Raw genomic sequence first — 17591 nt, forward strand, 5'->3', positions numbered from 1 at the left:
GCTTGTCTCGGCTGGATGATGTTTACTTGGGAGGGTTACATGGAGTCAGGGCCTGCGGAAAAGGCATCTCCAGGGTCCCTGACACTCATGTGGCAGAAAAGCTGCCACCTGGCACCTAGAAGGAGGACCTTTATCCTCAGTGTGGCTTCAGGGTCTGGTGGAGAGCACCACCCTCCTCCTCTTCCCCATCCCATGCCCTTCCCCTCCACTGTCAGCCTCCAATCCTGAATGTGGGGCCCTGCGCTGAGACTTTCTGCTTATACGTCTTGTCACCCCACTAAACTTCAGCTCCTCGAAGGGTAGCAATGAGCTCAAATTCCATTTTGTATGTCCCACCTAGCACAGTTTCTGGCACGCAGTAGGTACTCAGTATATGTTTGTGAAACTGGACTCTGTCTCCCATCTCCCTCCCTGAATAGTAGTTCCTTTCTCCCACCATCGGTCTTACCTCTCTCTCTCTTTTTTTTTTTTTTTTTTTTGGTGACGACATCTTACTCTGTTGCCCAGGCTGGAGTGCAGTGGCTCACCACCACCTCCACCTTCTGGGTTCAAGTGATTCTCCTGCCTCAGCCTCCCGAGCAGCTGGGATTACAGGTGCCCACCACCATGCCCGGCTAATTTTTTGTATTTTTAGTAGAGATGGCATTTTGTCATGTTGGCCAGGCTGGTCTCGAACTCCTGACCTTGTGATCTACCCGCCTCAGCCTCCCAAAGTGCTGGGATTGCAGGCGTGAGCCACCACACCCAGCTCCTTATCTCTTTCTTTAAGCACATCCTCTCATCTCAGTGAATGCTCTGAACTGCCCTGTAAGAGAAGTATTGTTATCTCCATTTTACAAATGAGAAGGCTAAACTCAAGGTCAAATTCACACCAATAATAAAATATTAGAGCTTTGAAATATTGAGATTTGAGCATGGGGCCTTCTGATTTCTTTCTACTATAACTCTCTTTTTCCTCCTCTGTTCTTCATTTATCTTTTCTTTATAAGCCTGTTCTGCCCCCCCCACAACACACACATTCCTAATCTGCCCTCTCATTATTCTTAGAGATCTCTTTTTTGTTTTCTTTTTTTGTTATTATTATACTTTAAGTTCTGGCATACATGTGCAGATCTTGCAGGATTGTTACATAGGTATACCCATGCCATGGTGGTTTGCTGCCTTCATTCCCTGTCACCTACATTAGGTATTTCTCTTAATGTTATCCTTCCCCAATCTCCCCACCCCCTGCTATCCCTCCCCTAGCCCCCCATCCCCCAACAGACCTCAATGTGTGATGTTCTCCTTCCTGTGTCCATGTGTAATCATTGTTCAACACCCACTTATGAGTGAGAACATGTAATGATTTCAAGGACCCTCTGGGCTTTCAGCAGGAGACTTAAGTAGGCCCCTTTGAGGCAAGATTAGGTAGTAACACAAAAGTGTGAAGATAAACTTCCTTCACATCTCTGCTCAAATCTCACCACCTTGGTCAGGCACATGGCTCAGGCCTGTAATCTCAGTACTTAGGGAGGCCAAGGTGGGTGGATCATGAGGTCAGGAGTTTGAGACCAGCCTGGCCAACATGATGAAGCCTCATGTCTACTAAAAATACAAAAATTAGCCGAGCATGGTGGCATGCACCTGTAATCCCAGCTACTTAAAAGGGCAGAGGCAGGAGATCCCAGAGTGCTAGGATTATAGGTGTGAGCCACCACGCCCAGCCCTTAACCAGAAACTTAATCGGTACAGAGTGAGGATTTCCATAGGAAATGTCGTGGAAATATGGGGGTTTCCATCTTTGGAGGCTGGAGAAGGGCAATCAGTATCACTGAAAAGTTTATCAAACAATGAGGTCCCCCACTTTCTCAGGGGACACACGTTCATTTTCTTAATAACAGTTGTATTTAGATATAAGTCACTTACCATACAATTTACCCATTTTAAGTGTACAATGAAGTGGCTTTTAGTATACTTGAGGATATGTGCAACCATTACCACCTTCAATTTTAGAGCATCTCCCCAATGAGAAACATCACATCCATTGAGCAGTCATTCCCTTCTCTCCTTCCCTCCTCCCACACCCCAACAGCCCTAGGCAATTATTAATCTACTTTGTGTCTCTATAGATATGCCTATTCTGATCATTTTGTAAAAATGAAATCATACATAGACTTTTGTGTCCAGCTTTTTTCACCAAGCACATCTTCAAGGTTCATCCATGTTGTAGCATGTATCAGAACTTCATTCTTTTTTATGGCTGAATATTATTTCCTTGCATGGACACATCACATTCTGTTCATTCATTCATCACTTGATGGACACATGGATAGTCTCTACTTTTCTGTTAATGGGAAAATGCCACTACAAACATTCATATGCAAGTTTCTATGTGGACATTATATTTTTCTTTCACTTTGGTAAATACCTAAACGTAGAACTTCAGGGTCTGGGGCACTTCTTCAAAATACACATTCCTGGGCCCCCAGACCCTTGAAATCAAACTTTTTAGGAAGAGACCCAGAATTCACATCTTAACCTTTAGCTCCCCAGGGATTCTGAAGTACATAGGAGTTGCAGAGCCCTGGATGCCAGTGAGCTGATGTTCATTTTGAACACATGAGCCCCATGGTTCAGATCACAAGTCAGAAAGAGGCCAGCCCTACCTGACAACAGTAATTTAATCACCACTGTTGACATTCATGCACAATGTATTGAGGTTTTTCTCATATATGATGATGCCACGGGACCACATCTAATCTTCATAATCAATCTGTGAGGCTGGTTTGGTCACCCCCATTTTGCTGCAGAGGCAGAGACATGAGCCAATGCCCAAGCACACCCAGCTTTAAGCTACAGAGCAAACCAGAGCCTCCTGACTTGAAGCCCAATGCTTATTTATAATACCCCTGGGACTCTGTTTCTAAATCAAGGATGAATTCAAGTGCTCTGACAAATATGAATAGATTTATGAAGACTGTGAGGAGCTGGGGGCAGGAATCCTGTCTGTTCAGCCCCTGTTCCCCCGCCAGTAGTACTCCTGCAGCCTCTTAGTGGAACCCCTATTTCTCTAAAGAACACAGTTTAAAAACCACTGGTCTAGGAACTCAAAATCATCCCTCAAGGAGACTTTGATCCAAATGAGATTAATAATGTCTTATTAATTCATCAACCCTTTCTAAATAGCCACCTTGTGCCAGCACTGTGGTCAATTCTGGGTACACGATAAACAAGGCAGTCCCTGTCTCCAAGGAGCTTACAATCTAGCAGGGAGGCATGGAATAAATGCTATAATAGAGGTTAATTCCTTGGAGTATGGGCAGAGGAAGCAGCCAATGTGGCTTAGGGGGTACCAAGGAAGGCTTCCTGGAGGAGGTGAGGCCTCAATGGAGACTTGAAGACAGTATAGTCCTTCACCAGGCAGAGGGAGGAGAGAAAAAGCACTTCAGATGGAGGATCAGCAGGTGCAAATGTAAATAGGCAAGAGTGGTTTGCATTTTTGTGGAGAGCACAGTTTTGCAGTTTGAGAATGTATGGATTGTAGAAAGGAGTGGCATTTAAGAGGATGAGACTGAAGAACTGGATTAGGATCCAATGGGAAAGGGATAGGTCTTTATAACATCTGATAACCAGACTAAGTGGCATCTAATTCAGTGCTAAACTACAGGTTCTGACAACAGCACTCATGCAAGAAAAAGGGATGTGGTCGCTTACCACCTGTAATCCAAGCACTTTGGAGGCCAGGAGTTTGAAAAAAGTCTGGGCAACATAGCAAGACCCTGCCTTTACAAAACAAATATTTAGAAGTTAGCCAGATGTGGTCGCATCTGTAGTCCAGCTACTCAGGAGACTGAGACGCTAGTATCACTTGAGCCCAGGAGATCAAGGCTGCAGTGAGCTATGATAGCACCATTATAGCCATGATCACACTAGTGCATTCCATCTTGGGCAGAGTAAGAACCTGTCTCAAAAAAAGAAAAAGAAAAACTTAGTCCACAGACATGAGAGAAGCAAAAGAGGCTACAGTAACCAAAACAGTATGGTACTTGTACCAAAAAAAACAGACACATAGACCAGTGTAATGGAATAGACAACTCAGGAGTAAAGCTGCACATCCTACAGCCATCTAATCTTCGACAAAGTTGCCAAAAATAAGCAATGGGAAAAGGGCTCCCTTATTCAATAAATGGTGTTGGGATAGCTGGCTAGTCATATGCAGAAGAATGAAACTGGACTCCTACCTTTCACCATATAAAAATTTAATCAAGATGGATCAAAGATTTAAATGTAAGACCTCAAACTATACCAATCCCAGAAGAAAACCTAGAAAACACCATTCTAGACACAGGCCTTAGGAAAGAATTTATGACTAAGTCCTAAAAAATAATTGCAACAAAAACAAAAATTGACAAGAGGGACCTAATTAAACTAAAGAGCTTCTGCACAACAAAAGAAACTGTCAGCAGAGTAAACAGACAACCTACAGAATGGGAGAAAATATTAACCAACTATGCATCTGACAAAGGTCTAATATGAGGAAACTATAAGGAATTTAAATGATTGAACACCCAAAAAACCGATAACCCCATTTAAAAAATTTGCAGAAGACATTTACAGACACTTCTCAAAAAAAGACATGCAAGTGGCCAACAAACATATTGAAAAACTGCTCATCATCACTAATTATCAGAGAAACGCAAATCAAAACCGCAATGGGATACCATCTCACACCAGTCAGAACGGCTATCGTCAAAAAGTCAAAAAACAACAGATGCTGGTGAGACTGCAGAGAAAAGGGAATGCTTGTACACTGTCCATGGGAATGTAAATTAGTTCAGCCACTGTGGAAAGCAGTTTGAAAATTTCTCAAAGAACTTAAAACAGAATTACCATTCAACACAGTGATTACTGGATATATATCCAAAAGGAAACAAATCATTCTACCAAAAAGACACATGCACTCACATGTTCATTGCAGCACTATTCACAATAACGAAGTTATGGAATCAACCTAGACACCCACCAATGGTGGCCTGGATAAAGAAAATGTGCTATGTCTATACCATGGAATACTATGGAGCCATTAAAAAGAACGAAATCATGTCCTATGCAGCAACATAGATGCAGCTGGAGGCTATTATCCCAAGCAAATTAATGCAGAACAGTAAAGCAAATAATGCATCTTCTCACTTACGGGTGGGAGCTAAACATCAAGTACTCATGGACATAAAGATAAGAATAGTCACTGGGAACTACTAAAGGGAAGAGGGAAGGAGGGAACCATAGGTTGACAAACTAACTGTTGCTGGGCATGGTGACTCACACCTGTAATCCCAGCACTTTGGAAGGCCAAGGTGTGCAGATCATTTGAGGTCAGGAGTTCAAGACCATCCTGGCCAACATGGTAAAACGCCGTCTATACTAAAAACACAAAAATTAGCTAGGCATGGTGACACACGCTTATAATCCCAGCTACTCGAGAGATGCCTTTAACCCCTCATTCCCATATGCACTATCTCTACATTGCCTCTGTGAACACAGGAACATATATTTGAATCCAGTGCCACAGCAAGTAGCAGAAGATGCTGAGAATCCTGAACTGATTTGGGTTATCATGCTTCTGTCGAGCCAGATGGCATAGCCTAGTGGTTAAGAGCATAGATTCTGGTGCCTGACTGCCTGCTCAGTTTGAATGGGGCTCTGCTGTTTATCAGTTTTGCAGCCACAGGCGAGTTACTTAAACCTCTCTGTGCCTCCAGTTTCCTCATCTATACAATGGGGATAATATTGGTTCCTATTTGGAAAAACAGTTATGAGACTTGAGTAAGTTTTACATATACATATAGAGTGCTCAGAACAGTACCTTGTAAGCATTCAGTAAATGTTAGCAAGTATTGCTTCCATTTTTATCTCCTACAACTTCCCTCCAAAAGCCCAGGTGGCAGTCCCTTGATGGTCCTTTGAATAGGCTGTCCATTTCTAAAACCAAGTCTTTGCCAGTGCCAGTTCCCTCCTAAGATGCCTTTTTTGTGCCAGGTGGGGTGGCTACACTTGTAATCCTAGTACTTTGGGAGGCCAAGGCAGGTGGATTGCCTGAGCCCAGGAGATCAAGACCAGCCTGGGCAACATGGTGAAAATACTTCTCTACAAAAAAAAATGGTGTTGAGAAAAACTCACCTGCAGTCCCAGCTACTTTGGGAGGCTGAGGTAGGAGGCTTACTTGGGCCTGGGAGGTCAAGCCTGCAGAGAGCTGTGATCACATCACTGCACTCCAGCCTAGGTGACAAAGCAAGGCTCTGTCTCGAAATTTTAAAAAAGATTACTTTTCCTTTCCCTGCTCCTTCTGCCTCAGAGATCAAAATCTGCTGTCCTCGGCATACCACCCGAGGCCCAAAGGCCTTCCCAACAACCAGGATTCCCCTCTTTTCTTAATGCCTAAGCACATAGGACCAACCTTGTTTGGGGGTTACTTCATCCAATATTGCCTTATTATTCCATGGAGAAATTTGGTCATGGGAGAAGGGCAGGGGAAGATAGTGGAGCATGGCCTACCCTAGGTTTCAGAAACCCCAGCTTAGGACCCCAGGAGCTCTACCACTTAACTGTGTGACCCAGGACAAGTCACTGCTCCACAGAGTCTGTTTGCTCCACTAAAAAATTGGGATAATAAAATCAAACCAGTCTGATGGAAGGGATGGGTGTGACAAGTCAGAAAATAAATATGAAGCATTTCATAAAAATAATAGCTGACAATTTAGTTATTACTATGGGCCTGGTGCTAAATGCTGTACATGACGTCAAATCCCTTAATCCTTACGACAGCCCTATGAGGCAAAGTGCAGTTATTCCTCCCATTTGATAAATGAGGAAACCAAGGTTCAGAGCAGAGAAGTAATTTGCCTAAAGTCATGAGCCTCTATGTGGAGGAAATGGGTTAGAACCAATGGGTTGTGGCTTCAGAATGAACACATTTGACCACTATATAAACTGTCAAGCAGCTGGCCAAATGACAGGCTTTCTGTTATTATCCATAACTACCCAATGAACTAATAGAAGTAGAAACCAAAGACATCCACAGCAGTCCAGAGTCTTGCAAACCCTGTATGCGTCACATAAATAGAAAATAACAGTAAGAAAACACAGTGAAGCAGCGATTTTCCTGGATTTTGGGGTTATTTTTCCGCCAGTAATACAATCAAAAGTTGAGCCAGGCTGAGAAGTAAATAAGTTAAGGAGGATGATTGCCAAACAGCTGTTGAATGCCTGCAAGGCCTTTGCTCTGCCCCTAGCTTCCTGCCCCAAACTATTAAGCACCAGGCTGCAGATTCTCAGGCATCAAACCTCAGGGCAGGAAGGAACTTCGGAGATTCTCTGGCCCATCTCCCGTTAGTTCACAGATGAAAGATCAAAGGCCCCAAAGGGAAGGTGTCTCGGCCAAGGTCACACTGCTATTTCCCATTAGTTTGGGATTTATCAAACACTGCACCACTCACAAACATGGTCTTGTTTGTGCATGAGCCACTGAGATCCTGAAAGAAATAATTTGCCCAAGGTCCCATGTTTGTAAATGTCAGAGCTGGGATTCCAAATGCCCAGGCAAGAGCTCTCACCACCATAACACACTGCCCAGTGGAGAGCAGAACCCCAGGTCCAGGTTGCCCGTTCAAGTTTCTTTTCCTAATACTAAGCTACTGCCTGCAATAACATCCTGGGAGATTCATCAACCCTTCCTGGCAGTGAATGCTGGAACACCCAGGGCTCCACACCGTGCCTAGTGATATGGGCGCAGGCCCACTCACATGCCTCCAATACCCTCGAATTGAGCAATGAGATCCCCAGTCCAGGAATTGCCACAAGGTCTTTATCTGTCTGGGACAGCCACTATCTGCCCCTTCAGCATCCCTCCGGCGCCTAGTAAACCCACAGATCCTGGCTCTTCACTCTCTGACTTGTTTTTGTAGGAAGTCAATCTAAGAGCCAAAGGCAAATTCCTCACCTCCTAGACTATTTGTTCCTGCCTTTGGTGACATAAAAAGCGCTCTGGCTTGGGCAATGCAGGCTTTAGAGTAGAGGTACTGGAGTTGGATTATGCTGGGTTCAAATAATACATCACCACTTGTTGCTGTGTTACTTTGGGCAAGTTACTTCCCTGCCTGGGCCTCAGTGTCTTCATCTGTAAAGCAGAAAATCTTAACAGTACCTGCCTCACAGGATGTTGGGAGGATTAAATAAGACACAGAACATAAAGTACTTCGATGCCTGGCACATAGTTGTTTCTCAATAAAAAGTGTAATAATTAGACTACTGCAACTTTAGGAAAGACACAGCACTTCTAAAGTTGCCCATTTTCAAAAGCCCAGAGTTGTATCAGATGGTTTCCTAAGGTCCTTCCTGCTTTAAACATCTGCAAAATTACTTGACTTCAGGTGAATTTATTTTTCTTTTCTTCTTGTCCCTGAAGGAACTTTAGGATTTGCAGACTTAGCCTTAAGCAGAGTTGTACAGAGGATGTGACGTGCTCAATGACTTACGAGCCTAAAGAGACAAACGTTTCAAAACACACACAAAAAGCCGACATAGCAAACATCATCTGGCCTCTGCAGATTTTTTTTTTTTTTTTTTTAACAGAGTTTCACTTTTGTCACCCAGGCTGGAGTGCAGTGGTGTGATCTTGTCTCACTGCAACCTCTGCCTCTCAGGTTCAAGCAATTCTTCTGCTTCAGCCTCCCAAGTAGCTGGGATTACAGGCACATACCACCCCACCCAACCTATTTTTGTATTTTTAGTAGAGACAGGGTTTTGCCATTTTGGCCAGGCTGGTCTCGAACTCCTGACCTCAGGTGGTCCACCTGCCTCGGCCTCACAAAGTGGTGGGATTACAGGCATGAGCCAGCGTGCTGGCCCTCTGCAGGTATTTTTAAATCTCCCTCTTGCTGGGGTTAGCATTAGGGTTGGAATCAGTGTTACTGTTAAATTCAGGGCCAAGGTCAGCTTTGAGAGGCTCAGCAGTGAGATGTGCTGGATACACTGGCATTTTCAGGTCAAGCACCTGTATTTGGCTTCTGATAGAAAAGTAGGGAACACACCCGCAGCCTGTGAAAGGGCCAGGACAAAAGGATTTGATGTTTATCTTGACAGCAGTGAACACCCATTGAAGCGTTTTAAGCAAGAGAGGAAGTCCTAAGGGGGAACTTTCTGCACAGATGGAAATGGCCTATGTCTTGACTAAGGGTTGGTCACGTAGCTGTGCACATATATAAACATTTATTGATCTGTACTCTTTAAAAGTATACAGTTTACTGTATGTAATGTGCACATCAATGATTTTTAAGTGTGCCACAGCTAATAAGAGGCAGAGCTGAGATACAAATTCAGAAAGGAACAGATCAAGGGAGGCAAGTGAGACAGGGTTGGATCCTATCTTCATTAAAATATTAGTATTTTGCTCATGATGGATTTATTTGCATTGATACTCATTTACTTAAATATCACAATAATAAGCCAGGAGTGGTGGGACATATGTGCAGCCTCAGCTATTTGGAAGGCTGAGGTAGAAGGATCACTTTAGCCCAACCTGGGTAATATAGCATCTCTAAAAAATACATGTATACATACATACATAAAATCCCATTAAAATATTTATTTTGATTTATGAATTTGGAGGCACCATCTCAGATTTTTATTTAATTTTCATCTCATTTCATTTTCATTTTTATTTAATTTTCAGTTAAGTGTCTCACCCTCCTCACCCTAGTCCTAGCCCTGATCATCCAGCTCTGTTCCCCTCCAGGGTACATCCTCTTAACCACCCCACTGTGTGGCCTCTCCCAGTCAAGGGCACCATCAGGATTCAAGGAACTTTGAAGGAGATGCCTTATATTGGGAACTGGATGAGAAGGAAGATTGCAAAGAGACTCCCAGGGAGTGACTCTGGCAAAATACAAAGAAAAATGTTTATGAAGCATTTAAATAAACCTGTGAATCACAAGAACGATAGTGAGAGAAAAAGGAAGTGTTTGGGTCCAGCAAGCAAACCTCTGCCCACCAACCTACCATCCACAATGCTCTGCCTGCCTGAGAAAGCCTGGGCTGGCTGTCCCAGGGCTGACCGGGCCAGCCTGTTCTTACAAGCCTCTTTCATCATTAGGTTCCACCGTTCAACGCACACATTTTGATGAAGATTTTTGTATATATTATAACCAGGATAGCAAATGATTCTTTGCATTACATAGTGCTTAAAGTTTGCAAACACTTTTCCATATGTTACCCAGATGGCATCTCGGCCCCTCTCCTTGCCTCACAGATCTAGATGTGCTTTTCTTGGACTTTCATTCATTTCACAATCTCCTAATATATTTACGCAAATTTCTAGAGAATCAGGAAACCTCTATTTCTACCTCCAGGGCTGCTCTTGTGCTATCAGTGACCCAGATCCCACACTCAAATCCTAAATGATTTCTGAGTGGGATGGATTTCACCACGGATTTGAGGAGCACACACGACAGGGTCAGAGCAGCAGAGGAGGATCTTCACCTTTCACCTCTCAGGCTCTGAGCTCATAGCTTCCCAGATTGCCTAGAGAGCTCCAGGTTCTCTTTCTGAGAGGCAGAGCAATTCTACCTACCCAGGTGTAGGAGCCCTGCTGGGTCTGAGTTCCCTCTCTAAAGAGCCCAACAGCGCACCTGGGAGACCAGAGCCTCTTCCTCCAGAGAAAAGACCCTAACTTTTCAGTTACAATTAGGGAAATTGAAAGCACACCACAGGAAGTATGACCAGCAACCAGCACAGCTTACAGGAGGAAGAACCCAGCGTCTTCCAGCTTATAACTAAAGATTTGAATGACTTTTAATCTTTCTGTCTCGTTTTATTGTCAGAGGAATTGTGGGAGTCCCCCGAGAGCTTTTCTTCCCAACTCTCTGGCCCAGCCTCTTTGGGGCTGCACTTTGTCAGCGCCAGCTGGGGAATGTAGGGAAATGCCCAAGCAGGGGCAGGTGATCCACCTGCTGCCCCCACCAGTCCCAGATGTCTTTCCAGGGCCTCTTCCTCCTCATCTCCCCTCACGTCCACTAATGGTCTTCAATTTACCTTGTGAAAGAAGAATTCAAACTTGTAAATTAAATGAGGACATGACGTGGAAGCATCTAGAAACACTAGCATCAAGGGCAAGGGGAAAAGCAAAAGGACTCATTGCCCCCTGTACCGTGGAGCCTTTGTGGAACTGTATCTTGCCTGACCACACTCTCCCGGAGCCAAGGGCAGGGCTGAGGGTGTGCAGGCTCCCTGAACCCTTGGGAAAAATGCTCCTCTGTGTCTGTACAGGTGAAGCTTCTTCAAGAGAAGATGGATGTGTACACGAGGCTGCACATATGTGTGTGTTCAGTCTGGATCTTTCTGTAAGTATGGGGGGTCTTCAAGTTTCTGAACATGTCTCTGTGTGTGTCTGTGTGTCTGTGCATGGAAGTACCGCACTCCTACATGTATGTATGATTGCACTTGCCCATCTGCGTGTGTGGATGGCCCTCTGTGGTTAGGTTTGGGAGGTGTCTCTGTGGACCAAAGTCTCAGCTTCTGGGTGTGTCCCTGCCCAGGTAGATGTGTGTCTGCATCCCGGGGTGCCAGAGAAAGGTGCAAGTACAGATGCGTGGTGTGTCCTGCCCGTATGAGTCTGGGTGTGTAGGTGTGCATAAGCGTAGAGGGACAGCAAAGCATTAGGGCTCACAGAAGCAGCAGCATATGTACACACTATCTGTTTTCCTGGTTTTGTTTCTTTCCTCCCCATGGACTCTGGACCCTCCTTGAAAACAAAGGGAGCTTTAAAAACGCAGCCCTTCCTGTGTTCCCAAATGTTCAGAATGCTGTATTGCACTTGAACTGTGCCAGCTCGGATGCCCAGCCCTGCTGCTGTTGCAGGAAGTTAACCCTCCCACCGCATGCCACCGCCCACCTACACAACGAGCCTGCAAGGGCGGGTGGGAAGGAAGGAGGAACTGCACAGCTTGCTGACCCCCGATGCCTCAGCAAGTGGCAGGCTCTCTGTGGGAACTGAGATGTTGTGAGGGGGCATAAGAGCATCATTTGGGGGCTTCCTCCAAAGCTGGGGTTGCAGGGAGACAAAACCTTTACATGGAAATTATTGCCAACCGACCAGGTGTCCAGGGACCTCACTTTCCATTTTACGAGGTCAGTTCTAGGTAGACATCAACGTTTCATCATTGCAACACACATTCACCAAATACCTACTATATATTAGACACTGTGGTGTCCTCCATAACATGAGGGGATTAAACTGGGTAGCACCAAAGCCTCTTCCACATCAGAAATTCTGTGCTTCTTTTGTGGCAAGTTCGTGAATCTATGCTCCCACATTTCTCCCTACTACACCATCCCCTGGTTGGAGCAGGTCAACACTTTCCCCATCTCTCTCAGCTCTGCCCAAGGGCCCATTCCTTTCCTGCCTTCCTGCCTTCCTGCCTTCCTGCCTTCCTGCCTTCCTGCCTTCCTGCCTTCCCTTTGAAAAACCTACTCCCAGTCCTTGTTTACTCAAAGGTGTAAATTCCTAAAGAACTCTTGTCTCTTTACCTAAACTTGAACAGGTTCCCTGCCTTTCTCCAACCCCACTTCCTACCAGGACGATCAGAGTCCTCCCAGAAATGACCGCAGCCCACCTTTGTGACCTTAGGTCCCACATCATCCCCAACATCTCAGCACATGGAGTTGTCAGGTTTGGGAGGTAGACAGAAGTCTCAGCTTCTGAGTATGTCCCTGCTCAGAGAGATGGATGTGTATCCCTGGGTACAGAGGAAGGTGCCAGTAAAGATGTATGGTGTGTCCTGCCTGTGAGTGCTGGCCAAGCTGTACTGTACGAGGGGCACCCTCAGCACAGTCTCCTCGCACACCCAGCCTCTTCTCAGGCCATTCCCTCTGCCTGTTGGGAACACCCTTTCCTCCCTCTACCCCCAACCATTTCCTTCCCTTGAGATCACAGTCATTTCAAGGTCCATCTCAAACACCTCCTCCTTCATTAAGCCTTTCCTCATTCCTCCTTCTCCACCCAGTAGACGTGAGCTCTGATTTGAAATCTTTCTTATGATATTTCCTAATATTTGGCCTTGACTATCAGTTGTCAGTGTCTTTATCTGTTCTGCATAAGACTTAGATCCTTGAAACTAGCATCCAAAAATGTGTCTTGCTTATGCTTGAATCCCCACGTGGCATTGACATTGCAGGTGCTCAGTAAGCATCTGCACAACTCATTACAAACCTCAGCCGTGGAATGTCAGGAGTCGGGTAGCCTGGTTGGAGAGCATGGCACTGTTAGGCAAGGAGGTGGGAAGAGCAGAAGGAAGGAGTCTTGGAAGTCACAGCCCAGTGGTCAACTGATGACTGTCCCTGTGATGAGCCTGAGACCCCAAACGTTTCCCTTATTCAAAAAGTCCTGAATGTGTAGAGAAAGAAAAAGGATGCTAATGTGGTCTATTTATTCCATCTGGACCCCAACTTTTCCAAGAAACAAAAAGCAAGGCTGTGTCATGTACTGAGATAACTCTAGGCCAGGGATGGCAAACTTGGGTGCCTTCAGGCCAGCAGATGACCAAATCCAGCTGGGAGAAAGGAGCGGTTGGTGACAAACTAGAGCATCTGTCCCATTTATAGGAAGCTGGCCTTCCCTATAGAAATGTGGCACATGGGTGGCTGGATCTAACCATTTTTCCAAAAAGCTCCATGTCCAGGTTTTTGTAAGTTGGGCAATCTATTCCATCCCTCACTTTGTAAGTTGGGCAATCTATTCCATTAGAAAGAAAATTCCACAACACTGGTGGTCCCAATGCAATCAGACTACATTCAGTCTGTGGGCTGCCAGACTGAGGTTCCTACCTAGGTGCATGCCAGGTTATGGAGTGGCATGACTGTGATCGGCTTCCTGCTGAAGCTAATTCTAAAATCCACCCAACCAGAGAAAATGCTGGGTACTCCAGTAAACCAACCCTGGGTACAGAAAGGCAGCAGACAAGGGATGGAGAAGGTTTAGAATGTCTTCATGGTCTCTGAAGCCAGGATCTTTGCATGCCCTGGGAATCATGACCCAGAGGTCAAACAGAAGGCTCAGGTCCGTCATCAGCTTACTTAATGACTTGAGAAAGTGACATCCTCTTTCTGAGCCATGGAGTCTCCTTGTGCAATGAGCAAGCAGGACTAGAATACCCCTGAGGTGCCTTCCAGCCTCTGGCGAGGAAATGCTAACACTTGACTGTGCAAGGAGTGGGTCCCATGGTGGTAGGAGGGAATTCCTGTTGGCAGGGTCCAGACCTGGGAGGTTAAGATGTGGACTTTGCCTCCTTCCACATGGCAGTGCCTTCCAGCAGGTGCCCAGCCACTAAAGGCCTAGCCCAAGTCCTCACAGCTCCACCCCGATCCTGGAGTCATCACCAAAACTTTTATCCACGGATGTGGTGCAGGCACCAACAATCAGAGGACTGTTGGACAGGTTCCTACAGGTGTTAGATGGTAGGAGTTATGGAGAGGTGGCCCAGGGGAGAAGCCAGTACAGCTGAGGTGGCTGTACTGGAAGTCTCCCAGTAAATGATTTCAATAGACTGACAATGTGTATGACTGGGCCGGTGTGTATCCACCGACCGTCAGTTCAGCCCTCCTCAGAATGCTTCCCTTCCTGAGACTGCAAGGCAGACCCAGATGCTGGCAACAGATTTGAAAGTGACCTGCCACCCAGCCTCTGAGGACTTCCCCAGCAAGCCCAATTCACTCCAGAGCCCCCACCCCAGGCCTCCCTGGGTATTGGCAGAGAACAGGCACTATTCCAAACCCTGACTTCATGCCTACCACCAAATCCCCAAGCCAGGGAGGGAGAAATGATGTCATTGTCCCCATGTTTTATAAAAGCAATAATCAGACTCGGAAGAAGATCAACTTTCAAGGCAGAAGTCCAAACAGTTGATCTTGGCAACAGCCTCCGAGGATTGCCTCATAGGAGAGGGCTGGCATGCTTGTGAGCATCATTTGTCTTTTGCTGGGAGGCGGCAGTGTCCTTGGACTCAGGAGAACCTTGGGGACCCTGTCAAAATGGAGAATATAGAATCTGAAACAAATGAGCATTGGTGTCCTTGATTCCCATCAGAGCCCTCTCTGACAGTGGGAGGAGACATCTCACACTCACAGAGAAGCCTCTTTCTGACAGAATTCTGCCACCCTACCCTGGACCCAAGTTCCCTCTTATTATTAGAAAAATGCCATCAGTTTCCTCAACTCAAATAAGTCCTATGAAGATAGGGGCCTTGTTCACCACTATATACCCAACATCTCTTACAGAGTTAAAGAAATCAATAATAAATACTGGCTGAATGAATGGCGAGGAGGAGAGGAATGGAGTAGGAAGGGGCATGTCTACATTCCAGGGATCCAGGAGCATATCCAGGTTTGCCAGCTGGGCCTGCTGGCTGGGCAGGGCAAGCAGGTTGGGTTATGGAAGGACTAATATTGATTGCTGGAAGTACACATTACATATTTACAAAAATTTGGTCAGGCGTGGTGGCTCATACCTGTAATCCCAGTGCTTTAGAAGGCTGAGATGGGAGGATCACTTGAGCCCAGGAGTTCAAGGCCAGCCTGAGCAACATAATGAGACCCCATCACTACAAAAAATAAAACATAAAATATTAGCCAGATGTGATGGCATGCACCTGTAGCCCCAGCTACTATGGAGGCCAAGGCAAGAGGATCACTTGAGCCCAGGAGTTTAAGACTGCAGTGAGTGATGATCATGCCGCAGCTGTCCAGCCTGAACAACAGAATGAGATCTTAACTAAAAAAAAAAAAAAAAAAAAAAAAATCTATCCTCTGACAATTTGTGACAACCTTCTCCCTGGGGTTCACGATCTCACTTTTATGCTCCTTCCATTAAAGTCTAATCCCTTTTCTCACAGCTATTTGGCTAACCTATTGTGGTAGACACCGTTGAAAAGGCCCCACTTTAGTAAATGTGTTCAGAAAGAAGTCTCCCTCACCCTCTCACCCCAAACTACACTTCTGCTGTGCTCTCAAATGACTTCAGTCACATCTATGTCCCTGAGCATGTCACGTCCCCTTGCTGGGCCTCAGTTTCCCATTCTACATAAAACTTGAGCTAAACTAGAAACATCCAGTGTCCTTAACCTTCAGGAAGAGTGTCTCAGGCCCCGCTTTTTTTTAAATTGTACTTTAGGTTCTGGGGTACATGTGCAGATCATGCAGGATTGTTGCATAGGTACATACATGGCAAGGTGGTCTTCTGCCTCCAACCCCCCATCACCTATATCTGGTATTTATCCCCACGTTATCCCTCCCCACCCCCCGCTGTCCCTCCCCTAGTCCCCTCCAACAGACCCCAGTGTGTGATGCTCCCCTCCCTGTGTCCATGTGTTCTCGTTGTTCAATACCCGCCTATGAGTGAGAATATGCAGTGTTTGATTTTCTGTTGAGCCCCCTTTAAGGAAAAGAAGAAACTTGGAGCCTCTCCCTGCAAAAATGCAATTCCCCACTAGTACAGAGGAACATTTTTTGCATCTGATTTCTGGAGCTCCACAGCTCCCTTGCAGCTCAACAAGGGAACCCAGGGTCAGAGCCTTTTGGACTTGCTAATCTGGAAGCCCCTCCCAGCTCTGACTTTCTGAAATGTTAACCAAAGTGTGGCTGTGAGAAAACACATTCCAGCTGCTCTCCTCCGAGGCCAGCCCTGGGCCCCCCTCTCAGCTGCCCCTCAGGAAGGAAGCAGCCCTGGCCTTCAATGGCCCAAAATCAGCCCCCAATTTCCTCAAGACTCAGGTCCCAAATCAATAAAGGTAGGCTTCATGGAAATGAGGCAGGATGCAAAAGGAAATCCAGGCAGCTCGACCTAAAAGGAATTTCCTCTTCTCTGCCTCTCCTTCCAGTTCTCTCTTTTAAGAGTTTAATAGAGGTGGGAACGGGGATTTGGGGTTTGGGGGGAATGCTGAGTTTTTTTTTCAGCTGAGGCCCAGAGTAGGAAGTGGAGATGGGCCACAAGATAGAGAGGTCAGGGTTGGGGAGACAGGGCAGGGGACAGTGATGAATGTGGGTGGGGCCCCTGTGCATTCTCCAGGACAAAGTGGACTTTTCCAGCCGGCTGGTTTTCGAAAGCTATTTACGAAGCTGGACTAATCCGGCCCAGCTGTGCGGGCTGTAAGCAAACAGGGCCTTTTGTGGGGTTCAGATTCCCCACCCCTAGCCTGTACTTACAGAGTGCACTCCACCCTTCCTGTAGGGGGGGAGGAAATGAGGGAAAATGCCTGCCCAGGTCAGACAGAAGAGTTATACCAGGAGTTATACCTGTCTGTCACCACCCTCAGCCTCACCTGTGGAGACCCGGGAAGTCTCACCTGGGGATCAGGATGGACACATGGATTTGAGTAAAGAGGCCTGCTTTTCCTCTTCTTAGCTGGGTGAACGTGAATGAGTCTCTTAATTTCTCTGAGCCTCAGTTTTCCCCTCTGTGAAATGGGCATATTTCCTAACTTCAAAATGCTGCAGCCAGTGCTTAACAGAGAAGGTACCTAATTCTGTGAACTCCTCTTAGCCTTTCCATAATGTCCTTCTCCCTCTAT

At 46.0% G+C, this 17591-nt stretch overlaps 1 protein-coding gene across 7 annotated transcripts in view; it reads left to right on the forward strand.

Moving 5' to 3' along the window:
- The window catches only part of SYN3 (synapsin III), a 503620-nt gene that overhangs the window by 385149 nt on the left and 100880 nt on the right, over window positions 1-17591 (forward strand). For 5 of the 7 annotated variants that reach the window (XM_035270622.3, XM_035270659.3, XM_035270631.3 and 2 more), the window contains one exon: window positions 11299-11372. The exons of the other annotated variants lie outside the window; for them this stretch is intronic. In XM_035270622.3, the coding sequence (XP_035126513.1) occupies window positions 11299-11372 (74 nt within the window). The remainder of the gene's footprint in view (window positions 1-11298; window positions 11373-17591) is intronic. 7 annotated transcript variants of the gene reach the window in all.

This window comes from Callithrix jacchus, chromosome 1 (assembly GCF_049354715.1).
Source record: "Callithrix jacchus isolate 240 chromosome 1, calJac240_pri, whole genome shotgun sequence".
In the NCBI taxonomy this organism is placed as follows: Eukaryota; Metazoa; Chordata; class Mammalia; order Primates; family Cebidae; genus Callithrix; species Callithrix jacchus.